Raw genomic sequence first — 24,949 nt, 5'->3', positions numbered from 1 at the left:
GAAGTCAAAGGAATGAGTGTAGGGAAGAAGTAAGATTGTGGTTAAGGGGGGGTGGGATGTTAATATATGGGGAGAGTGAATATATGTATGGGGGGGAATGGGTATGTTTGGTGTTTTATTTGTGTGTATGTGTATATGTATTGTATTGTTTATTGCTATCAATAAAATTTAAAAAATATTAAAAAAAACAACTTTTTAAAAAGACAATACAATTTAAAATATACAAAATTGACCATTAACATAGAATTAAACTAGCACAGTATTGAAACACATCACTCATGAAAAGAATAAAATACAACAGTAACTCTTCTAGGGTTACTGACGCTTATGACTGATCATCCGTTGCAAGGCCTCTTTCACTTCTTTGTTTCTAAGGCTATAAATCAAGGGGTTCAACATGGGAGTGATCACACCGTACAGCATGCTCACCAGCCGGTCCTGGTCTGGATGGTGACTGGAAGAAGGCCTTATGTAAGTGAAGATGGTGGTCCCATAGAAGAGACACACCACTATAAGATGAGAGGTGCATGTGGAAAAAGCCTTGCGTTTTCCTTCAACAGAATGGATCCTAAAGATAGTGGAGATGATGTGAACATAGGAGACCAGTGTCACCAAAAAAGCTCCCACACCAAAAATGCCACCAAAGATCAGAACAACCATCTCAGCCATATAGGTGGAACTGCATGATAAAGCCAACACCGGTGGAATGTCACAGTAGTACTGATTGACTCTATTGGACTTACAGTAAGAAAGAGTGAAAGTCATCACTGTGTGTAGCAAGGAGTTGAGGAAGCCTGTGATCCAGGTGCCAGCAGCCATCTGAAGACAGACCCTCTTGTTCATAATCACTGTGTATCGCAAGGGGTTGCAGACAGCCACATAACGGTCGTAAGCCATGACCGCCAAGAGAAAGACCTCCGTTCCTGCCAGGGCTACCAAGAAGTAGAGTTGCAGCACACAACCAGCAAAGGAAATGCTGCTGCTCTCTGACAAGAGGTTCTCCAGCATCTTGGGCACTGTTGCTGTGGGACAGAAGATGTCTAGCAAGGAAAGGTTACTGAGGAAGAAATACATGGGCTTATGCAGGTGAGAGTCCGTTCCTATGGCAAGAAGGATGGTGCCATTTCCCAGCAGGGTGACCAGGTAGATGAGCAGAAAAGCAGCAAAGAGGGAGAAGCGGACAGCTGGCAGATCAGAAAGTCCCGTTAGGATAAATTCTGTCACTGTGGTACCATTCCTCATTTCTCTCCTCAGAGAAGAGTTTCCCTGAAGGAGCTTGAGAACAGAAGAGAGACATTTAACCTGTCAAAAACTGCACAATCATGGACAAAAAGCAGATTAGATCAATCTTTACATGTCACTGTATTTACCTACCTCATTTATATGGCTGCTTAGCCATGTAAAAACAAAGTAAAAAGTAAAACGAACACATTATTAAAAATACAAATAAAAGCAAAAGGCAATTAAAATGTAGCATAAAATACACCATAAAATATCCCTTCTGGGAAGGACAGAAAGAGCAATCAATGCCTCATATTAAATCTTCATTTAAAACAGAGCTACAGATAACAGCTGGAATTCAGTATAGGATTTACATTCATATAAGTGGACTTGCATCTGCAGGAAATAGCCACATCCGTATTCAGCATGAGACTGCCATAACATTACTATGTAGGATAGCCAGAAAGGTGATTGTTTGACATTGAGAATAATGTGCAATAGATGCCAATGCACATCACACACTGCCAATGTGCATTTGTACGATGGTTAGGGAGTGCCAATGTGCATTGGTACAGACTGATGTGCATTGGAATACCAGCTAGGAAGTGCTAATACACATTGATGGAGCCCAATGTGCACTGATCATTCTTGCTGGTATCCTGACATGCATGGTCACAATTCATTAGGAGAGTTCCATAGTGCTCCTCTTACATAGCCAGGTGTAAAGGTGCACAATGTAGACTGCAATATAGAATCCCAACCCACATATTTAAAACACAGTTTTGTTTTAAAAGTCTGAATTAATCCCATAGACTTGCCTAGTATGAAATATAACAGAAAAATAGCACTAGCTGAGCCTCAGTGGGGAAGGCATTTAACAGGCACTATGTTACCATCAAGAAGGTCCTCTCCTAAATAACCATCTCCCTCCCTCACCTGGAAAAGGTACATGGAGCAAGGCATTAGAGGAATTTAGTACTTGGAACTCCAGTAGGTACATATGGAAGAAGAACCTTTAAGGACTTTATTAGGTTAAAACTAGAGATTTAAATTGGGTCTGCTAATAGGCTGAGAGCCTACACAACTATTATAAACACTGATGTAATATAGTCAAAGTGATCAATTAATGTTCTTGTCAGTTTCTTTGCAACTGACTGCTATCGCCAGGCTCTTTTCAAAGGGCAGCCACACATGTAACATATTGTAATAGTCTAAATGTGTGGTTTAACAACACAACATCAAAATCTGACTGTAGCTAGTGGTCTTGACTTGTTTCTTTCCAAAGCTAAATAAGCCAAAAGCAAAGCATTGCTTCTTTCTTCGACATGTGGAGGGAGAATAAGCATGAATACCAGTTTCTGCTTGTTTTGAGTGTTACAATAAAACATTATGTAAAGGGATCTGAAGACAAAAGTTGGTGGCATGATAATTCATAGACTTGCGCCTACTTCCTCAGATGGATGGGGTACAGACAGTAAAACAAATGATCAAAAGTTCATTTTTGATTCAATTTTTTTCTTTTTATTACTAAAATTATCTCAAATTACATTATAGTCAACACCATATCATTTCCTCTTGTCCTATATGTTTCTACTGCTGATGTCACTGAGTCATGATCGTTCAAGACTTCTTACTTCCTAAAACAGTAGCAGCTTGTTCCATCTTTAACGGAACTGGTCTAAGATGCTAGCCCAAAAATAAATTCTGCACCTTGAATAGCTCCTTTAGACTAATCTCAGGACAGTCCAAGTGCTCACCCCTTACTGATGAGAAAGGCACCATCCAGCCCAAATGTGAGTGTTGCCATCATATTTCAGCTTAAAACTCAGCCTGCTAAATGGCCCCACAAACCTGATGTCTACCAATACTCACTGCTAATGACTGGCTCATGTCCATTTCCTCAAAGAATGATAATGAAGAATTCTTCTCCTGCATGTTGACATCAAGGCGGGGTCATTTGTTACTCTAGTAGCCCAGTCTTAGCTTTTAAGTTGGAATACAGAGAGCACAAGGGAATGGCTGGCCCAGGAGATAGCTCCAGCAAAACTAGTAAACAGCTTTCACATCAACCATCAAGGTGAACAGCAATGTGTGATTTCCCAGAATAATCAGGTATTTCATGTATGGTCCTCTGAGTCATCTTCATTCAAGCCATGATTTCCCCATAGTTCTGCTACTGCTCACATGAGGATGGAATAAACACAAAGAGGATAGTAGCAGAAGCCTGGCTGAACTTTAATGAGGTACAGTTGGAATTCCCAGTGAGAGAGACACTGTGGTACAATAGTTAGGGTTTTAGACTGAGACTTGAGAGATCCAAATTCTAGTCCTCGCTGTGCCTAGAAGCTCACTGGGTCACCTTGGGCACATCATTTTCCCTCTGCTTGACCAACCTCACAGGACTGGTGTGAGCAGGAGGAAGAGGAAAGTCACATGCACTCCTGAGATGAACGGGTGGATATACATGTAACTAGCAATAACTACTTGAGCCACCTCACGGGATTGTTTTTGGGAGAAGGGGAAGGAGAACCATGTGCACTCACTGAAAGAAAGTAGGCCCTTGGTATCAGCTGAAGTTTAGTTCCAGGATTCTCCATGGATGCCAATATCCATGAAAGCTCAAGTCCCATTCATTACAATGGCAGAGTAAAACAGTGTCCCTTATATAAAATGCCAAACTCAAGGTATGTTTTTTGGATTTTTAAAAAAATATTTTCAAACCGTGGATGGTTGATTCCATAGATAACCTGTGGATACAGAGGGCCAATTGTACATTTAACTAGGAGTAAGAAACTGTTCATACAGCCGCTCTGGACCTTTTGGTAGACTGGTCAGACTAGCTGCAATTCCAAGGAGCATGGGAGGTGTAATCCAAGAAAACAACTATATTCTGAAGTGTTAACCTTCTGTCTAGACCAGGCCTGCACAACATATGGCCCAGGGACTGCATGCGACCCACCAAAGGATTTTGGGCAGCCAAGGATGTGGAACAACTTCAAGATTCCTCCACCATTTGGCCTCCTCTTGAGAAGAGTGCTGTGCAGAGGAGAAAGAGGAGGAAGGGTGAATACTTGCCCTGCAAGGCTCCCCAGCCACCTGGCTTTTTCCTGAGGAGGAGGAGGACGGGTGGCGGAGGAGGAGGAGATAGACAGATGGAAGTTATCCCTGCCAGCTCCTCCACTGCTTGGCATTTTCATGAGAAGAAGGCTGGGTGGAGGGAGGAGCAAACGCTTGCCCCTCAAGGCTTCTCCACTGCCTGACTTTCTCCCAAGGATGGATGGGCAAACACTCATCCTTCAAGGCTCCTCCACTGCTCAGCTTTCTCCCGAGGAGGATGGGAGGAGGAGGAGGAGGAAGAGGAACAAACTCTCCCCCTGCAAGGCTCACCCTTTGCAGTGGCGTTCCTGCACCAGGTGTCATCTGGGGTGGGAGGTGGGACTTCCAGGGTGGGGACTTCTGTGGGAGGGGCTTCTGGGGACAATGTTTTGTGCACAGGGGAGGAGCAGCATACATGCAGGAGAAAGAAGAGGTGCGCGTGGGTGGAGGAGTGGCACGCAGAGGAGGAGCAGTGTGTACATGGGTAACCAGGAGGTACATGTGGGAGGGAAGGGAGAGGAATACGTGGCATGTGGAGAAAGAAATGGTGGGCAGGGAAAGGAGTGGTATGTGGGGGTAGGGAGCAGTGCACACATGGTACCAGGAAATGCACACACACTGCGAAAGGTACACACACCCAGAACATGGGGAATGGTGGGGGGGCTGACCAGGTGTCAGTCCCCTTCTGGGGTGTCACCCAGTGAGGTCTACACCTTCCATACCTATCTGTAGCCCAAAGAAGTTTAACTTATTTTAATTTTGACCCCTACCTACTGCCAAGTTGTGCGGGTCTGATCTAGACCATAGATGTCAGCTATAGGCTCACTTGATGGAACAATCCTCCAGGGAAAACTATTTACTCCACACAGAAAATTAGATGTTGAGGTGAAAGGAAGCAGACTATTCTGTCTTACAGCACAAGAATTGTATGTGTAGGGTTCTTTCTGTCACAGAGAATTCCATCATGAGAGCTCCCACATGTGGTATAAAATAATACTACTCCAAGTTTTGTATTTGTTATACACAACAAAATGCAAAACCCACAAAACATGAATATTTTTATTGGCTAACCAGAATACACAAAATACATCATTGCAATTTTTTGAATTTCTATTGGTGTTTTCAAATGGTAAAAGATACTTAAAATCATACAGGAGAAGATAAATTGATAATGTTAGAGACACAGGCTTACATTTTGTCTCAGATGTTACTTCTGTTGGCAGTTAAGATGGTCTGGAGAGGTCTCAATGAAGGCTGAGACCATTCTCCTTCTTGGCCATGTGGGGACTAAGGGGAAATGGCAATAAAAGACAGGTACAACTGGCCCTCTATGTTGGAAGAGTTGAATTCCAGATACCCAAACAGAGAGATACCAAAATTGTGAGACCTCAGTTCCCATTATTATCTATGGACAGTAATATGCATTTGGCTGCATTGGCATAGCTGCAAGCACATGCCACCATTGACAACAATGGGCCAGGGCCATCTGTGGATGCTTCAAACCACAGATGACTAGTTCACTGATACAAAGGGCTGACTGTAATAACATTTCAATTCCACTAGCAACAGCAAAGTCACTTCCCTTGCAATCCATGCTGTCCCTGTCCAGTGAGAAACTAACTGCCCTTTCTTAGGCAGAAATAATTGAATTTCTCAGGAAGTCTCTGTGTTGGAGGGGGTTAGTGCTGTGTAGGTAAAACATGCTCATTGTAGTCCAAATAGAAGACTTTTACCTTTATTGGTGGTAGAAATCTCAGCATTATAAACCAGTCCATTAGGACAATATTATCTTCAAATCCAAGACACATATTCGGGGATAGCTAACTTGACCATGCAGCAAAACACAACATTGCATTTTGCTACATGGTCAATACAGCTACCCCCAAATATGTGTCATTTAATTTGTTATATTTACACCTTGCCTTTCCTCCATTGAGCTCAAGGCTGTGGACCCACAACCCCTAGATATATCCCTCTAAGGGTTGAGATCCACTCTCCTGAATGCTATAGAATTTTGCATTTCAGTTCAAAGTAGGCCAAAATTTAATGTTAATACTTTTAATATGCTCAAAATTTTGCACATGGGGGAGCATTGAAACATTAAAGAAATGTATCAGATCTGTGGGGCAGCAGAGGCAGCTGCGTTAAACAAGAAAAGAGAGGTAAATCCCAAGGTGCAGAAGTATCATTTTATTTAAAAATGACTTTAAAGGAAAGAGATGTAAGAGGGTACCATATCTTCTTAAACTGTACTATTTTAACTTTTTTAAAATCTTTTTTAAGTAAATAAAAAAAATAAAGTATATGTTTTAAATTGTTTTGTTGTGGTTACAGTTTAATTCTATTTTAATGTTGATGTTTGAATGATTTTAATTAGATTGCATTCACTGTAATTTGCAAGCAACTTTGAGTCCCAGTCCTGAGCAAAATATGGGATACTAATAGTATGGCAATGCATATAATTTTTCAAAGAAAAATAAAAATCAATTGCAAATTCTGAGGGAGATGAAAACAATGTGGGAAAAGAGGAAGAATGCTGATTGTACAACATATTTATATCCTAAACACAGTCTCTGCAATCTTAATCAATGTATATAAATTATAATTTAAGAAAATCTCATTTTATTTATGGTATAACCAAGGGGTATAACAAAGCAGGTGCAAAAGAAATCACAACAGCAATTTTCACATTTCCACTTTTATTTTTCCTCGCAAGCATCAATATTACTCATAGCCTTATGACAAGCATAAAAAGGCATGATCACAGAGAAAAGGGTTTACAATAAAAATTTTGACAGTGACAGAGAACAGTTAAAAGACATAAGGGTCAAATGTTACATAAAAGAAGCAGAAGGTCAATGCATGAAGAATTACAGTGTTTTTTGTCATTCTGAACCATCAGCTTCTTCCAGAAATGTCCATTTACTTGTTTCTAAGGTAAATTTTGTGGTGGGTTTGCTTCAAATACATTATGAAGAACAATTCAATGTTCAGAAGTTAGGTTGCTTTGTAATGAACAAGGTGGGACTGGTAGGCAAAGGGAACTTGTAGCACCTTTGAAACTATCTGAAAGAAAGAAGCTGTCAGCCTAAGCTTTCAAAGACTTGAGTCTATTTCTTCAGTTGCATGGGTTAGGATTGGGGAGACATAGTGTGGTGCAGTGGTTTAGGAGTTGAACTTGAACTCTAGCAACATGCTCTATAAGCTGCTCTGAAAGCCCTAGTGGCTGAAGATGGGGGTATAAATACTCTAAATAAACAAACCAGGTTCCAATTCCTACTCAGCCATGGAAATCCACTAAGTGACCTTGGCTAAGTCATGCTCTCTCAACATCAGAGGAAGGCAATGGCAAACCTCCTCTGAACAATTCTTGCCGACAAACCCCATGATAGTCACCATAAGTCAGAAATGACTTGAAAGCAAACAACAATAACAAAGATCAGACAAGACTTTTTTGGACTAAAACTGTCAGAATCCCTCAACTAGGACAATTTTGGAAAAAACTATGAAATTCTTGGGGAAAGGAACTTTTCCTAGCTCTGTACAGGATAAATAGATAACTCTTTTACCCTTTCAGTGCTAATGCCATTAATGAATCATCAGCCGCTTCAAAGCCCCTTTCACTTCTTTGTTTCTAAGGCTATAAATCAAGGGGTTCAACATGGGAGTGATCACACCGTACAGCATGCTCACCAGCCGGTCCTGGTCTGGATGGTGACTGGAAGAAGGCCTGGCATAGGTGAAAATGGTAGTTCCATAAAAGAGGCACACCACTATGAGATGAGAAGTACAGGTGGAAAAAGCCTTGCGCTTCCCCTCAGCAGAACGGATCCTAAGAATGGCAGAGATGATACGAACATAGGAGACCAGTGTCACCAAAAAAGCTCCCACACCAAAAATGCCACCAAAGATCAGAACAACCATCTCAGCCATATAGGTGGAACTGCATGATAAAGCCAACACCGGTGGAATGTCACAGTAGTACTGATTGACTCTATTGGACTTACAGTAAGAAAGAGTGAAAGTCATCACTGTGTGTAGCAAGGAGTTGAGGAAGCCAGTGATCCAGGTGCCAGCAGCCATCTGAAGGCAGACCCTCTTGTTCATAATCACTGTGTATCGCAAGGGGTTGCAGACAGCCACATAACGGTCGTAAGCCATGACCGCCAAGAGAAAGACCTCCGTTCCTGCCAGGGCTACCAAGAAGTAGAGTTGCAGCACACAACCAGCAAAGGAAATGCTGCTGCTCTCTGACAAGAGGTTCTCCAGCATCTTGGGAACTGTTGCTGTAGGACAGAAGATGTCTAGCAATGAAAGGTTACTGAGGAAGAAATACATGGGGTTATGCAGGTTAGAGTCCGTTCCTATGGCAAGAAGGATGGTGCCATTTCCCAGCAGGGTGACCAGGTAGATGAGCAGAAAAGCAGCAAAGAGGGAGAAGCGGACAGCTGGCAGATCAGAAAGTCCTGTTAAGATGAATTCTGACACTAGAGTGCCATTCTGCATTTCTCTGCTTAGAAAGGAGCTTTCCTGAAAAAGTTTGATGGTACAGTATGAGAGATACACGAAGCCCATCAAGTGGCACAAATATGCAAGGCTTCCCCAGATAAACACGTGGAGGATATCTGTAACTAGCAATAGCCATGAAGAGTGGAGCATCCATATTCAGAGGAAATCTACCTCCAATAACCACCAGCCATGGGCAAATACTTTTAGCTGATTCTTAGCTTTATATTCTTTATTGGGGTTTTTTAAGAGCCTCTTTATATCCAGTAGTAGAAAGCTCAAAATTTAATTTCTTATCTGATCGATTAAATGAAGTTTATGATCTTAAATCACTGAGACATGTTATATCAGGGCTGGGACATGTGTTACATATCAATAGTGCATGTGCATGCCAAGATTTCTGACCTCAGAAATCTCACAAAGCCTCACTTCAGAGGATTCGCTATATTTTAAAATTATCTCTCCCCACTGATTGCATCTTTCTCCTCCCCACAACAGACACATTTTTGTCTACTCTTTGTTAAATCATGGCATTCCAGAAAATAAAGATTCCCTACCAGTTACTGTAAGGGTTGTCAGTCAAGATAATTGTATAGTGGCTGTTGCACTGTGCTTTTAAGAGACACAGAACACAAGAGTCCTGCTGCCTAAGTACCTTGTTTCTGGTTATAGCCATCCAAAGACGTCAAGAAATTTTGAACATATAACACATTAAAACAATAACCTTTTCCATTTCCTTTGTCCCCAGCACACTAGCTCCAGTGGGACAGTTTGGCTGACGTGGTGAACAGCTGTTGATACACCTGCCTTCTACCAAGCTTTCTAATCTCTCTTTAAGAGCTACATAAAAGAATTTTGTTTTAGGTTCCATCTCCAAGATAACTCATTCTGTACATACTGTATATACAAATACAGCCATTCCAAAAACCAAAACAATTCTGGTCCCAAACATTTCAGATACGGGAGGCTCAACCTGCATTTTCCAAACTGTAAAATAATATGCATTACTCTTTTTGTCTCTCCTGAATCTGTTGCCAAACAGTGTAATTGGGTATCCCTGGTTTCCAGCATAAAATAGACATCTTTCTTGGGTTCAAGAGTTCCCTTTACCCTGATCCACAATCCAATTGGTAACATATCTCCTCACACTTTCCATGTTTGTGTAAAGGATCTGCCCCTTTTCTTTGGATTTTCAGGGTCTACTGTTTGTCCTTGTCTCCGAAACAGAGGTACATACATGTTGTACACTTTTGTGAAGACACTGAAAGAGAGAACTGTTGGCCTCTCTTTGGCATAAATCAAACCATAAATTCCCTTGGTCACTTTGCCTGTCCCTTTTCTTTGGAGACTAAAATTTCATTTGGAGGTCCAGAATACTTCCTAGGAGTCAATGCCTTCATTTTGTCCTTCTCCCATTGCTCCAACCCTGGATCGCATAAAGCTACTACCCGTCAACACTCACAGGTAATGTATCCATTTCCACAAACAGAAACAAAGCAATATTCTTTTCATGAAATCAAGGAGCTGTTTTCCTTTTCTTCAGGCTGCCTGCTCCTCTGCTATAAGTCTGAGTATCAGGAGCACGGGGGAATAGTAGCCTCCTGAGCAATGACTGAGAACACCATGACAAATGTGGTGGCAAAAAGTAATTGGTAATTCCCTACCACAATCAGATGTGGTTCCATAAGCAGGCAAACGAGTCCTCCCAAGGGAGAAGAAACAGCCATCAAGAGAGAAACCATAGTACAGCCACCATCTTTACGACTGTCCTCTTCTCTCAGCAGCCATTCTGCGGTTGTGCCCAGGACAATTTTTCATTATCTCAAATCGACTCAAATAGACCCACAAAAGCCTATATAGCAGGATGGACAATTGTCAGGAATTGCTGGGGGCTACATTCTTGGAGACCCCAGCTGCTATCACACCACACTTGATTATTTTTTTTCCCATTTGCTTTTTGCCCAAAATGATGCCCGCCAACCTTTCACAGATGAAAGCCAGGGCATGTGTGGCCAAGCAACTTGTATGGTAAAGGTGGCAAAAGTTATTAATGAGGAAGAACACACAAGCTCAGACAGTTTGCTTTTGCTGGAGTCTACAAGGAAGGGCAAGATTCTGTGCCCTCTTCTCCTGTCCCCTTTGCTGAGTTAATTGTGTGCAAGCTCCTTTTGCACTCTAAACTCAGGACTTTGTCCCACAAGGCTTGAAAAGTTGAATTTCAGCAGGATAGTAGCATCTGTGGCCGTATCTTATCATTCAGTGCGGTGCCTGTGTGTTTGTTTATAGTCCATCCACTGTTGGATGGGCAAAACCTGTTAATGCCTCCCAATCACACTGTTTTTCCATGTTCATGCACATGTGATAAGTTCATCTCGAAACAGTTCCAACATGCAACAATCACACGGTGCAAGTGGGCATGATTCTCCTCCTCTCCCCGCTCCCTCTCACTTTCCCCAAGCAGGCAAAAAAAAATTTCTTGTCTTTTTTAAACTTAATGAATTTCCATGATTGTGCAACTGTGCTAAAAATAAAAAATAAATCAAAATAAATACAGATCAGATGGCATGCTGAGAAAAGCATAGGGCTGGGAGGCTGGCATGCAGAAGACAAAGGCTGGGACAAAAGCAACACTATGGTGATTTGCAGGAATGGTGTAATGATGCCTGTCCACAACCTGGTATGTTTAAGTTTCCTAGACCGATGCAATTGCAGCAATTGAACTAAGTCAGAGCAAAAGGGGGGAAGTGGGAGGAGGAAAGAGGAACTGGGACATTTTAAAAACAGCTTAAAAGTTGGTACAGAGGATTGATCAAGACTGTTCCTATCAAATCAGGACAGTTCGAGGATGTGCAAAATTCCCTAAGGGAATGGGAAGCATTGCCATGGTTTGGGGAAACAGTGTTTTAGATCCAGGAGAAGCCTTTAAAAAAGAAGGAAGCCATTCAGAAACCAATTTTTAGGTTATGTGCAGTTCAAGAAAAATAATGGTATTGGAAGATAGCCAAAACAGCATTCTCAGAAGCCAAAGTTCACTGTCCTTGTCTCTTTCAGAGTTGGTCCTACTATTAGACAGGATGAGGCAGCCATCTTTAGCAGCAGATTCTGAGATGCAACAAAAAGGTATTGGAGGAAAGTGCACTACAGCATTCCCTCCAACTGTCCCAATTGGACTACATCCCAGAAGTCACTGATATGAAAGAAGAGAAAAATTCATCCAAGACTTTGCAAACAAGTCTCTAAGGGCATTGTTAAGTATAATGAAGATAGTGGCGCCATCTCCAATTCCTCTGATAATAAACTTCCATCTCTAAGGCCCTAAGAAGAAATATTCACAGTAATATTGCCATTCAAATCCAGTGCTAGAACTTCCACAAGATCCATGTATAAAAAAATTTGAGTGATTTTTAATGTATTTCAATGATTTTTAAAAAATCAATGTGAATTCCATGCATAAGAAATTCAATGCCCATGGCCCAACCCTAGTGGTCACCTTGACCTAAATCCAACTGCAAGTCCCAACTAGAATAGGCTAATTGAATCAACAGCTCAATGGTAAGTCAACATTTCGGTAAATCCCATTTACATGGAATTGATTCAATGTATCTATTCTTTCCATTGGATTTAGGCCCATATTTCTGTACTGTACCAAGTCAGACTGTAGCTGGGCCTTAAAGGACTGAATGCTCCATGGAATACTAAATACTGGGATACTAAATACAAGAGTGTAAGTGAGTAATGAGAAGATATGAGTCACTAGAAAAAGACAATAATACTTGGTAAAATAGAAGGTAGGAAACGAGGAAGACTACATCACAGATGGATGGAGTCAGTCAAAAAAGCCACAGCTGCCTTGAGTCTGCAAGACCTGAGCAGGACTGTTGAAGACAAAGTGACTTGGAGGTCTCCCACTCATTGGGTCACCTTAAATCAAAGTCAACTTGACAGCAGTTAACAACAATGACTAATCCATATTTAGAGAGAGGCTCTAGCAAAATGTAGAGGCCCAAACTATTTTATTTACATAGTGATATGTTGGGAAGACCACATAGGCAAATAGCAGCTGATACTGATCTTAAGTCCTGGTCCCAAGGCCATATCACCATATAACCCAAACTCCAAAAAAAAGATGCAGGTTGTTTCTGCCAAATACAAGTTGTTAATATATTGTCTACTCTTGTCTTTCTTGCAAAATGGCCTCCCACCCAGGTGCCATCAGATCCTCATCCTTCTTCTTCCTCTTCTTCGGCTGCAATTTTTTTCTTTATTTATGTATAACCAACTGCCTTGATCCAAAGAAGTTTATAAAATAGAAACAGACAGAGATAAAAACAAAACTGGGTTTAAAAAAATACAAAAGTTATATTGTTAATATACAATTATGATATCTGTAGAATTAAAAATAGTTTGTAAGGTATCTGTTAAAAAGGAAAGACTTAAAACAGTACAGCACGTTATTAAAAGTCCAATCCAATAAACAATCAGTTCAGAAAAGCCAGTTGGACTAAAGTATTCGCTTATTGATGGAATGACAAGGAAGGACTCAGTTAAGCCTCTCTAAGAAAGGGACTTCTAGAGCCACTTTACTCCAAAAATGTGCCACAAACCTAGACTGTTCCCAATGAAATAAACTCAAGGTTGGGTTATGCAAAGCTTCTGCTACACCCGAGGAGGCAGTAGACGCAAGGGTTCACCATTGAGTCCATCTTTGTTGACGCCTGGGCTGAACATAGGATAGAGACATTCTGTGAAAATGTCTAAGAAAGTAAAGATGTGGTCCATGGTGTCAGCATCATAGAAGGAGACCTGTCCCCCTTCATAATCCAAGTAGACTCCCACTTTCCGGGGCTTGACCTTGGGAGATAGCTGCTTGGATGGAGAATCTAGGGCCTTGTACTCACTGCCATTCCGCAACCAGATGGCCCAGAATCCATTGCTGGGCTTGACCGTCACTTTGGCTTCCTTCCTGTTGACTGACTCCTTGGCCACTCCAATGTCCCAGCTGGTTTTATCTCCCACTTCTACTTCCCAGTAATGGCGCCCTGAAGTGAACCCCTGGGCACCCAGAACACACACAGACTTGCTGAATCTCTCTGGCCCATCAGGGACCTCCTCCTCAGGGTTGTCCTCCAGACGTACAGTATCAAGATCTTTGGAAAGCACAAGGTTGGGGTGGTTGGTAGTAGGATCCAAGGTTATAAGGGAAGGAGCTGTTGAGGTAAGAGCAAGACAAGGCCATTGGATATATGCCAACTTTGTCAGTATCCTCTCACCCCACCCCAATACATCTACACCAAATAAGCAACCCTACTCCAAATAAATTTTAAAATTTAATTCATCCCATCCCCAACAGGGGAAGTGAGTGGCTCTGATATCGACTGACTATGGATCTGCTCTGTGTTTTCAGGGTGAACTTTAAAGAAGTTACCCAAGGCACTGAGCTCTAGCCCTGAAATAAATCTCCATTAAATATTAAGTTTGTGCTAAAGCTCAGAGTAGATTCAATGCCTCATTGGCGTCAGAGCCACTCTTGGTGCTGTGGTACTGTGCTGAGACAAGTCATTCTGCACAAAAACACACATACTACCATTCCCCAGGTTCTTTACAAGAGATTCTAGCAATGAGAGGTATGGGTTGGTGTCTGATGGGACTTGGCAGCTTTCTGATGGATGGCTGTTTCTTCTGAGTTGCCTGTAGTCACTAGTGGATGTGATATGTCAGACTCAAACCCTACGCCCTTCTCCCAGATGAGCCTTCTGATAAGAGACAGTCAATTTTGTCTCCCTTGATGTTGTCAAACATAGGCACACCTCACGTCACCTCCTTTGCTGGATCAATGACAGTGGTGATGATGATGCAAGAGAGGGGGGTGCTTTCCTTATTCTTCCATGAGAGGAGAAGATCCCCCCACTCCCTTGGCCTCCTCTTGCATTGTCACCACTTTCGCCAACCCAATACAGCCTCACCTCACTCCTTTGCCTCTGCACCTCTTCTTCTGTGCCTGGGGCTGGCTTGTTGCCCTTCAGGTTGGTTTTACCTGGTGTGGCCTGACCTTCCCCCACCCCTTTATTGCTGCCCCTGGTATCAGGCACTTCCAATGTGTATTTTTTCATTCACATTGGACATATCTCATGCTCGCTAAACACTTGTGATGCACACTGGGCACCTATGATGTGCATCGGGCATTTCTAAAGCACACTGAGCATTCCTGTTGCACTCCAGCATTTTCTAGTCAGTATCTAGACACATATCAGCATCCATTGTACATGGGGCATGGGCCATCAATCACTCAACTGGCTACCATTGCACAACGGACACCTGTACATTGGAACATCACAGCAGCCCCTAGGTGAATGCACTGCAAAACTACTCAGTTGTATTTTCCATACACATATGTCCACTTATGAACATGCAAGTTCCATGCTGAATTCCAGCTGTTCTCTGTGTTCATATCTCTTCTAATAATGTCAATTAATTTCAACCATTCCTCTGATATACTTACAGGGTCTCAGAGCCGGCAGCATATCTCTCCACACCATGTACTGAACTGGGCCCTTGAACTGACCCAAGTTGAAACCACAGGAAACCACAGGGAAGGTAGGCCAATTTTTCTCACTGAAACAATACCTGCAGAAATAAATAAATCATAGAATCATCATGGCAAGCAAGAGTTTTATAAGGATGTTCTTTATCTCCATCTGGTGGCCACATCTGGGAGAGTCATTCCCTCCAGCTCAAAAACAGAGCTAGGGTCCTTGCTCCCACTTCTGGATGTTTCTAGAGTACAACTCCTATCAGCTTCAGCCAGACTGGCAAATGATGAGGTATGATGGGACCTGTAGTTAAACAAGATCTGGGGGTCCACAAGTTCCTCACTCCTGCTCGAGAGACGTTTGTGGTTAATAATATATGGATAGAGCAAGTAGACTGAAAATATTACAGTGGTTCCCAAACTTTGGTCCTCCAGGTGTTTTGGACCTCAGCTCCCAGAATTCATGGCTGTTGGTCAAGGTGGCTGGGGCTTCTGGGAGTTGAATTTCAAAACACCTTGAGGACAAAAGTTTGGGAACTACTGTTTAAAAGGTTGAGTTTTAACATTAAGGAAAGGTTGTGAGGGTAAGCATCATAGAACCTTCCCTATGTAGTTTATCCCCATTGCTAACCTTTCTCCACAGAAAGCGCAGCCATGCTTGCACACATAACTTGAGACCAACTAGGGGGCAATGAAGATAAAATTAGCTGGTTATCAGTTTCTGCCTATATGTTATTCTGTTACTCCTTCTTTGGGAGTAGAGAGAAACTAGGATATTTAAAAGCAGCTACGAAAGTGGGACAACGGAGGGTTAACTGTGACTGTCCCTGCTAGATCAGTTGGAGGGTATGCACATTTGATAACACTTGAACATTTTCACCTTGCTGAGGTTGCTTTCTAGCAATCTTCCAATCTCAGGCAAAAAGAAGAGAAAGGGAGAAATCTGGTAGGGACTGAGAGATGTTAAACCTTGGGTTGAGGAAGGTTCTGCATGTTTCATCCTATGCATCATTGTGTTCTGATTTTATTTTATTTTTTAAGTCCAACTCCCATACCTGTCTCTCTTAGTTCATAGTTTCAGAGAGTTTCCAATCTTCCTAGATCCCTATAATGCTTCTTGATTTCATGAAATGGCTCTTCAACCAAAATGAAAAGTGGTCCCAGCTTTAAATGTTTTTCCAAGTAAACACATAATGGGGAAAACAGGATTGAAAAAAAAGAGTTTTAATATTTCAAAGGTCTACTTACTTCTCTGTGAAGACTTTTATGTCCTGTGGAAAGAGATAGCAGGAATTAGGCAGGGGCAGATATTGTAAGGATACTATCAGATCATCAAGGACTTCTGATTCTCTGTATTTAACAGAAGAACAATAAAAATTTCTCCATCCTACTCACCTTTGTCCTCACCTACATTATGCTACTGAAATGCAGAAAGCTTGCAGTAACCAGGAGAAAATTTCATCTGTGCTGCACAGAGTTTCAATATTTAATCCCATCTTGCCCCAGCCTGGTGACCTCCAGATATTTTGGATTCCAAATTTGAGGAGTCCTGACCACTAATCATGTAGGAAGAAGAGGTAGTCCAAAACATATGGAGCAATCCAGATCCAATTTCTGAATTAAGAATTCTTTTATTCTAGATGTGTCTGTTTTGCAAGAGACTTCAAGCTGGTGCCTCTTAGGGTTTGGTCATACAATTCTAAAGTCTGTCTAGTCCAGATTTACAAAATGTATGCTGATTGCAGAATTTGCAATGTCCTGGGACAGATTTTATGAAGATGCTGCATGCCATCTTTCTGAAAAATCACTGCATATCTGGCCCAAGTTATTTTTCTGCCTAAAGTGAGGAATAAGATCTACATGTACAAGATGTTTTTCTACCTTATGTACAAAAGCCAATCAAACTGGCTGTTGAAAATTACTTTAGTAGTCCTGAGTAGTCCCAAGACATTGCAAATTCTGCAGTCAGCCTACATTTTGTAAATACAGGAAAGTGTAGCTCTTTACTTATCCAGAAAAGGGGGAAGTCTCTGGAAGTATGAAGACTTTCCAGTTCTTTTTATTTTGTTTTGATTTTACCTTCATATTCCCTGGTTTGCATCTAAATTCTTTCTTAAAATATCCTGGGTTTCCCTCCTTGTATTCTTCCTCTTCCTCCTCCCTCTGATTACGTGACTCAGGCAACATTCCAGAAATTTCTATTGAGTCTTCATTATTACTATCCTGGAGTTGTAGCCAAAATGCTAAAGTATTTTAGCAATATGTAACTAGTTAAAGCATTAGAACTATTTTCTTTTAGTGGAAACAATAGATGTGTTTTACTGACAGCTGCTATTTTTGCTAGTTCCAGAATAAAACAAACCATCTACCAAGATGAGATACATTTCATTTTGGAAAATACTGGGTTAATTCAAAATGACCTGAGAAGCAGGAATGAAAAGTCTTTGATAATGCTGGAAATATTTCAGAATGAAGAAAGTGTAGTCAGGATAGCCAAATGAGAATTGGTGTGTGCAGGTACAAAACCTGGGACCTTCAAAGATTCGTTTTTCTTGTCTGGAGGGGCTCACTATGGCTGCATCTGCACTGCAGAATTAATACAGTTTGACACTGCTTTAACTGCCATGGTGCAATGCTAGGAAATTCCAGTATTTGTCATTCCATTAGATATTTAGCCTTCTCTGTTAGAGAACTCTAATGCCACAACAAATTAGTCGGCCCTTCTTATACACGGATTTTTTTATACACGGATTCAAGCATCCACGGTTTGAAATTTTTTTAAAAAAAGTATAAATTTCAAACATCAAACCTTGATTTTCCATTTTTTATAAGGGACACCATTTTCCTATGCCATTATATTTAATGGGACTTGAGCAGCCACAGATTTTGTTATACACAGGGGATCTTGGAACCAAACCCCAGCATATAACAAGGGTCCACTGTACAAACCACAGGATTCCATAGGATGGAGCTACAACAGTCAAAGCAGTGTCAAACTGCATTAATTCTGCAATGTGGCAGCAGCCTGACATGCAGAACAAATAATTTACTCTTTTCCCTGTTTTTCAGCATTTTTCACCTGAGGCAGCTGCCCCACCCAGCCCAACGATAGAACCAGCCCTGTTTCACAAGATCCTAGAGATCCAGCACAAGCTTCCATACATTTGCTGACAGATGCACTAACCTTCAGGAAAATTTCAGGATCTTGCTGCTCCTCAAGCCGAGCTTGGATTTTTGCCATTTGTTCCTCAGCCATGCCAATTTGCTCTTGCCCATTGCGCTGGTTCCTCTCCAGTTGGCTCAGAAGGAGCTCTTCCGCATGCTGAATTGCTCTTTTCATAGCCGCCTCCTTTTCCTGAAGCCATTGGTGAAGCTCAGTGAACTGGGCTGAGAGGTGCCGTTCCAGTCGGAGTCGTTGGGCCTATGAAAGAAAAGACAACCAAGAGTCAAGAAGGATATGTGAATGTGTACCATCCCTGATTTGGGAGCCTCAGTATCCTTAAAAGCAAGAGTAGGAGTCAGTTCTTTCTATCATAAAGTTCTTTCTGTTGGCAAACTTATTTTTTAAAAGTTCATATGAAAAGATGTATATTTCCCATGCATTTTTCTCCTGATATACAGACATTTATTTATGTATGCAAAACGATCTTGGAGACTAACAGTGTGAAAAAAGTTGTAACACAAGGTTCATAGACCATGTGTACTTTCTCAGATGCATGGATTGAACTGGTACCATTGAACTGGTACCTAGGAGGGATAATATGAACAGCCATAGAAATGCAAAACCTGTGATGAGGTAACAGGTTCAGCTTTAACTATGGTTGTTGAGGGACAAAGTCAAGAGAAAAAAATGTTGTTTAAGCCCACAGTGGGTGAATATGAATGTGGCGGGGGGGGAGGGGAACATGGTGTAGTGATTTGAGTGGACTATGACTCTAGAGACCAAGGTTGAATCCTGGCTCAGCCATGTAAGCTCACTGGGTGACCTTGGGCAAGTCACACTCTCTCAGCCTCAGAGGATGGCAGTGGCAAATCCCCTCTGAAGAGACTTGCCAAGAAAACCCCATGACAGCATCCATCGCCTTAGGGTCACCATAAGTTTGAAATGATGTGAAAGCACACAACAACAGCAACAACAAATTTTGGAATGTGGTGTGTGCAGACTGGGAACTAGAAAGGAGATATAATAAACTGGTTAAGAGTGTCTTTGTGAGGCCGGGATATTTAACCAATGTTATAACATGTGTAAAGGGCCAGCAAACAGTTGATATATTTATGTTTGTGGATATATTCCAATCCAGCTGTTTCTCTTTCCATTCTTCCTTTGCAGTTTTTTTGTTCAAGGACCACTGTCCTGAGGCCAAAGATGAATACATTTCCCCTCACAGTATTTGTGCACAATTTTAGCAGTAACAAGTGCACCTTCTATGCACTACATGGCATGCACAAGGTGTGAGAGCCAATCCAAACAGCTGGAGAAAGCTGACACTTTGCAATGAACTGTATTTTGCAGACCAGCTATTGCAAGTAAGAGGCAATTTTGTATGAAGCTAGAAGCCATGCACCATATCCCCAAATGCCACAGGTATCCATTGTGTTGCTTTCTTTCAAAATGTAAGTGGTGTGGTTCCAAGCAAGGAGAACAAACATTGAAAAGAAACTCACTGTGATTTCTGGAACTCTCTGGGCACTCTGCTCTTGCAAAAGTTTTGCTGCCTGGGCTCTGGATTCCAGTGATGCTTGAGAAGCTGTTAAAATCTCCTGGACAGAAAGAGAGACACTGAAAGTTAAAAATAAGTATTTTTCATTTGCAGTTATAGAGCATTTAGAGACATCCAACATCCAAAACAATAAAAGGTCTTGTGGAGGATGGAGATAAGAGGAAGTTTGGAACTGAGAGCAGTTTTAGAAAATCAGACCCCACTTACTTACATACATACATCATCAGCCAATAGAATAGAGGCAGCTTTTCAGCTGGACTTGACATCTAAATTTTCCACAAACCACTGGATTCCTATCAGTGATAGTTGATGTCTCCCATCCCAGTGGGAAAGTGAATCTGCTCTGAATTTTTGTCTGAACTTTGCAAGAACTCTCCAAATCTACTTGGAGGATACAATACAGCTGAACCTACTTGGAGGATGGAATCCAGCATCTTGGATAACCCTTTTAAAGTTGGGACTAGAACCCAGAATGAATTCACCATCCCTTTGCCACAAGAATACAAATTTTGCAGATATTAATTTCAAGAAATGTATTTTTGGACTTGTGGTCAGCTTGTATTAATGCATATGCCAAGATCATGATTACATCCTAAATAACACTGTTTCCCCTCCCCCCTCCCCTTTTCTTCTTCTTTCTACATTGGGACCTTGGTATCCACAGGGGTTTGGTTGCAGAATCCTTGAATGCTCAAGTCCCATTCAATATAATGATGTAGTGAAATAGTGTCCCTTATATAAAATGACAAAATCAAGGTTTGTTTTTTGGAATTTATATTTTTAAAAAAAATATTTTCAAGCCATGGATGTTTGAATCCATGGATAAAGAATCTGTGGATATGGAGGGCTGACTGTATTTACTGTTTTCTCCCTTTTCTGAGGAGTAATATGCAGCCATCCCAGGGCACAGAGGCCAGAAGAGGTGACAGTGAAACCGAGATATTTGAGATGACAGAGGGTGTGACACTAAGTCCACACCCAGCAAGGATCCCTTGTCTAGGGTTATAAAAGCGATCCCCTGACTAATGCAATTGGCACTTCTGCTAACGCAGGAATAATAGTCAGACATGTGTGAGCAGCCTCGCCTTTCGAAGTCTACAAAAGTAAGAAGCCACACACATTTGGATTAGCTGTGTGGTCCAGCTCAGCTAGGACTGCACCACTTTGGACTGAACAAGGGAGATTTGTTGCTTCAGGACCTCTCTATGGTGTCCACTCTTTAAAAGAAAACTACTTCCTTCATGTATGAAGCTAGTTCATAAAGGACAAAAGGCTAGATCTCTTTCCAGCATGACAGAATTTAAAATAGACTTTCCATTTGTTTTTTGAACAGAGGACCACTGAAACATATAATTACCCCTATATAGTCTGTAGTGATATAGTCCAAATAGGAGTGTGCTACAATATTATTCTGAACAATAAAATTATTTGTTTGTTTGTTTGTTTGTTTGTTTGTTTGTTTCTGGCCTTTCTCTCAATAATGGGACCCAAGGAGGTTTATGGCTTATTTTAGAACAGTGCAGATTTAAAACTATGCAAAACCTTCTATAAAAGTATCGATATAAACGTTATTTTAAAAGCAATTAAACCATTTATAAAGTTTAAACATTAAACTTCATTAAAAGACAATACAAACCATAACATAACACAGCACATCATTACAAACCCATCCCATCCCTGATGGCACAAGAATGTTTTCAGTGGCTGACAGAGGTTCACACTAAAACCCAGAGCAGATTCACTGTCCCAATGATATGTGGCCCAGCAGCTCACACTGAACAAAAGAGTGGCATAATTCACTTTGAGCTTTCAGGGCAACAGGGTGCTGATTGTATTGACTCAAATGGGTCCCTCTCATCCATAACAAGTGTGTATTACACAGTGGCATGGCACCCTCTGGTGGCGCATTAAGCTACTCCAAACAGCACTAACCAAAGACAGTTTCCCCCCATAAGAAAGTAAGAGCAGCCTTCTCGGATCACACCAAGATCACACACTAGCCCAGTATCTGGTTTCCTACACTGGCCACCCAATACTTTGTGGATGCCCACAGGTGGATACAAAGACAATATGATTCCTGGTTTTGGAAGAAGACTTTCTGCAGTTCCACATCTCATGCTACCTCTGACAGTGGAGGTATCCTGGACCAGGATCACCAGTTGGCAGAGCAAGACACATTCCTGTGGCAACAGATGAAGGGAACAGCAGCAGCAATAGCAAGCATTAGCATTTACATTTTTATCCCACGTCATCGTGAAGTCAGCACTCTCTGCTTAGGGAGTGTTAAGTGCATTACTACACAGTATAGAATTATACTTGCTATTGCTAAGTGGTTTGCAATATGTAAGCCAATTGCCCCCAACAAGCTGGGTACTCAGATCCCTGGTGGCCCCTACATAATTCCCCACCTCTTCCTTTCTGGTGGAGGAGAGAGCAGTATAACACACATGCCGTCATGAGTCCCTTACTCTAGGCTGCTACCCCTAATTTCATGAAAGACATTATATTCCATTGCTGACATTCAATGGGTACAAGTCAACTGGCAGCCCAATCAGCTTCTAGACATGGTTTGAAGAGGGAATGCCATCTTACCCTTCACCTAAGGCACATCTTGAGCTCAGCAGCATCCAGTGACTTCCATATCAGAGCGTGCAATGAATCTGCTTTGGGTTTTATTTTAAACTTTAAAGGCATTAGTCCAAGATGTAGAGCTCTAGCCCACATGCAGGTTCAGCACCATGGATAACTCCTTTAAAGTTTGGAATGAAGTCCAGTAAGGGTTCATTGAGCCTCCTTATGCTACACTACCCACTGCTACTTCTTGGGCTGAGGCTTTTTCTAATCCTGGTTAGTTTTATCCTCTGTGAAGTCATCCAATCCCACTTTTAATAGTTTTCAAAGGCATGTGGCCTTCACATTATGGAGTAGTGAATGCCATACATTTGTGAGACATTCCCTACAACATTCCTTTTGTCTTGTTCTGAATCGATCATCCATCAATTTAACGGGTTGACTCCAAGATCTAATAGTATAGTGATGCCACTTACTCACCCTGAGTTCTGTTTCATCGGACACCCAATTCGGAGCATCACATCAACTCTTACTTACCTTATAGTGCTCCACAGCCTCCTCCAGAGGGAGACACTGATGGCCCCAGTGATCCAGTTGCATTGACCATGTCAGGCAGCCATCATCAGTGCAAAAGAGTCTGTCCCCCTGCAGCTCTTCATCAATGTTCTGCTCAATTTCGGCATCCTCATCACTGGCATGAGCTGAGAGGGAGTCCATAGCCTTCCGCGCCAGCTGTCCCAGTACCCGGTTGGCCGTGAATTTGCCCCCTGGGATCTCATGCCGGCACTCTGGGCAGGTGGGATGTGGCACGTCCTCCCCACCATTGACAGGTATCACTGCCCAGAAACGTGAGATGCAAGCTTGGCAGTAATTGTGGCCGCATTCTAGCATAACAGGATCCAGAAAGAGCTCCAGGCAAATAGAACAACGCAGGTCTTCTGCAAAATGCTCCACTCCTGTTGGGACCGCCATGGAGGTGACACGGCAGGGCACAGCCAGGCAAGGGTCACAAACAGCTTTGAGGCTTCTCTCCAGATTTGAATGTTACCTAACTGTATTTCTCTTCTCTTCCTATTTTGCAATTATTTACTCTTAATGTATTCAAAAACCTCTACCACCTCTTCTTCTTCACTATCTAATCTTTCCAATTTTTATCTCTCCTTTTTCTATGTATCTTTTAATTGTCCGTATTTGTCTCTCTAGAAAAATAAATCAAAAGGTGTCTTGAAATATTTCCCTTGTCCTACTGCCCTGCCTCTTTCTTCTACCTTAGCTTTGACTTTCTTTGCTCCTTTGTTTTGCTTTGCCTGTTCACAGGTTTATCTTTTGAAATACATACACTGTTTGAATAAAATACTCCTCTTTTGTAGGATTCCTCACTCACTCTTTCCTGCAGTGTTTTCTTTGTGTTTCTTCTTCTCTCTTTCAGTCCAAGCTTCTTGCCTTTGCTTTCTTCTGACTGGTCCTTCTCAGGTGATACAAGTCTCAACACGGTTTCAGGAGAATTCTTCAAACAACAGATGTTTTTAAAGGGGTATCCAACCAGAATGGCATTACCTGAGACCTCTCTGCCTCTGATTCATTGTCTCTCTGAAATCTCCCTTTTCTTTTTTGAAACCCCACCCATCCTCCCTTAGGGACGCCCCATGCCTCATCCAGGCCTATCCAGGAATGCAGAAGTAATCCCTGACACATCCCAGCTGCCCAGAATTTCTAAATCAGGGGTGGGTAACTGTGGTTCTCCAGGAGCTAAACAGACTGCTCAAAATGCAAACAGTAGAAAAATAGGGGGAATGGGTTTTGAAAAACAGATTTGCATACCCTCCAACATGTCACAGATGAAAACTGAGTCACACATAACCAAGGAACATCAGAGCGTGGTCAAAATGGCAAACGTTGTTGGTGAGGAAAAACATGCATGCTAGGAAAGGTTTTAGCGGATTGCTTTTGCCCGAACTTAATGGGAAAGGGAAGATTTTGCCCCTTCCTCTCCTCTTTCTCCTTCCCCACACAGAGTCAGTTGAATGCTAACTATTTTTGCACTTGGAACTCAGTTTGCAGCAATTGGAGTAAGCTCAAAACAAAAGGAAAAGGTGGAAGGAGGAGAGAGAAACTGGGATGTTTTTAAACCAGCTGAAAATATGGGACTAAACAGGATTAATTAGAACTGTCCCCACCAAATTAGGTCTGTTGGAGTCTAGACTATGGGGTTGTTGTTGTTGTCATTGTTTTTAAAAAAAAAAAACAGCATAGAAGACCTAGCCACCTATTTGAAAGAGGAATTGCTGTTCCTATAAAGTGAGGC

General features: G+C 41.8%; 3 protein-coding genes across 4 annotated transcripts; all 3 read right to left on the bottom strand.

Annotated features, from left to right (window-relative positions):
* Positions 1-315: 315 nt before the first annotated feature.
* LOC121933807 (olfactory receptor 5V1-like) lies at positions 316-1,248 on the bottom strand. Its single transcript, XM_042473800.1, has one exon. It carries the CDS (start codon positions 1,240-1,242, stop codon positions 316-318), a length of 927 nt encoding a protein of 308 aa, XP_042329734.1. The 5' UTR covers positions 1,243-1,248.
* A 6,560-nt stretch (positions 1,249-7,808) lies between these two features.
* Positions 7,809-9,742, bottom strand: LOC121935566 (olfactory receptor 5V1-like). Of its 2 annotated transcripts, XM_042477216.1 has the most exons (2): positions 9,731-9,742; positions 7,809-8,817 (listed from the first exon to the last, which is right to left on the bottom strand). In XM_042477216.1, the coding sequence occupies exons 1-2, from the start codon at positions 9,740-9,742 to the stop codon at positions 7,906-7,908; spliced, it is 924 nt and encodes a 307-aa protein (XP_042333150.1). In that variant the 3' UTR covers positions 7,809-7,905. The 2 variants fall into 2 exon arrangements, with proteins under 2 accessions (XP_042333150.1, XP_042333151.1); XM_042477217.1 differs by lacking the exon at positions 9,731-9,742 and having other exon boundaries at positions 7,809-8,823.
* A 3,737-nt stretch (positions 9,743-13,479) lies between these two features.
* Positions 13,480-23,616, bottom strand: LOC121934968 (zinc-binding protein A33-like). The gene is made up of 6 exons (XM_042475940.1): positions 23,182-23,616; positions 20,018-20,113; positions 18,537-18,773; positions 16,601-16,623; positions 15,323-15,447; positions 13,480-14,030 (listed from the first exon to the last, which is right to left on the bottom strand). The coding sequence occupies exons 1-6, from the start codon at positions 23,614-23,616 to the stop codon at positions 13,480-13,482; spliced, it is 1,467 nt and encodes a 488-aa protein (XP_042331874.1).
* Positions 23,617-24,949: the final 1,333 nt, after the last annotated feature.

Source organism: Sceloporus undulatus, chromosome 6 (genome assembly GCF_019175285.1).
Source record: "Sceloporus undulatus isolate JIND9_A2432 ecotype Alabama chromosome 6, SceUnd_v1.1, whole genome shotgun sequence".
Classification (NCBI taxonomy): Eukaryota; Metazoa; Chordata; class Lepidosauria; order Squamata; family Phrynosomatidae; genus Sceloporus; species Sceloporus undulatus.
This window is presented reverse-complemented; position numbering and strand designations above follow the sequence as displayed.

Coding starts and splice junctions, on each gene's coding strand:
- LOC121933807 (XM_042473800.1), bottom strand. CDS start 1,242: ATGAGGAATGGTACCACAGTGACAGAATTTATCCTAACGGGACTTTCT.
- LOC121934968 (XM_042475940.1), bottom strand. CDS start 23,616: ATGGCGGTCCCAACAGGAGTGGAGCATTTTGCAGAAGACCTGCGTTGT. Junction 16,624..18,536: donor ATCCTGAAATTTTCCTGAAG/GTTAGTGCATCT, acceptor CTCTTTCCACAG/GACATAAAAGTCTTCACAGA. Junction 15,448..16,600: donor ATAAAAGTCTTCACAGAGAA/GTAAGTAGACCT, acceptor TTATTTCTGCAG/GTATTGTTTCAGTGAGAAAA.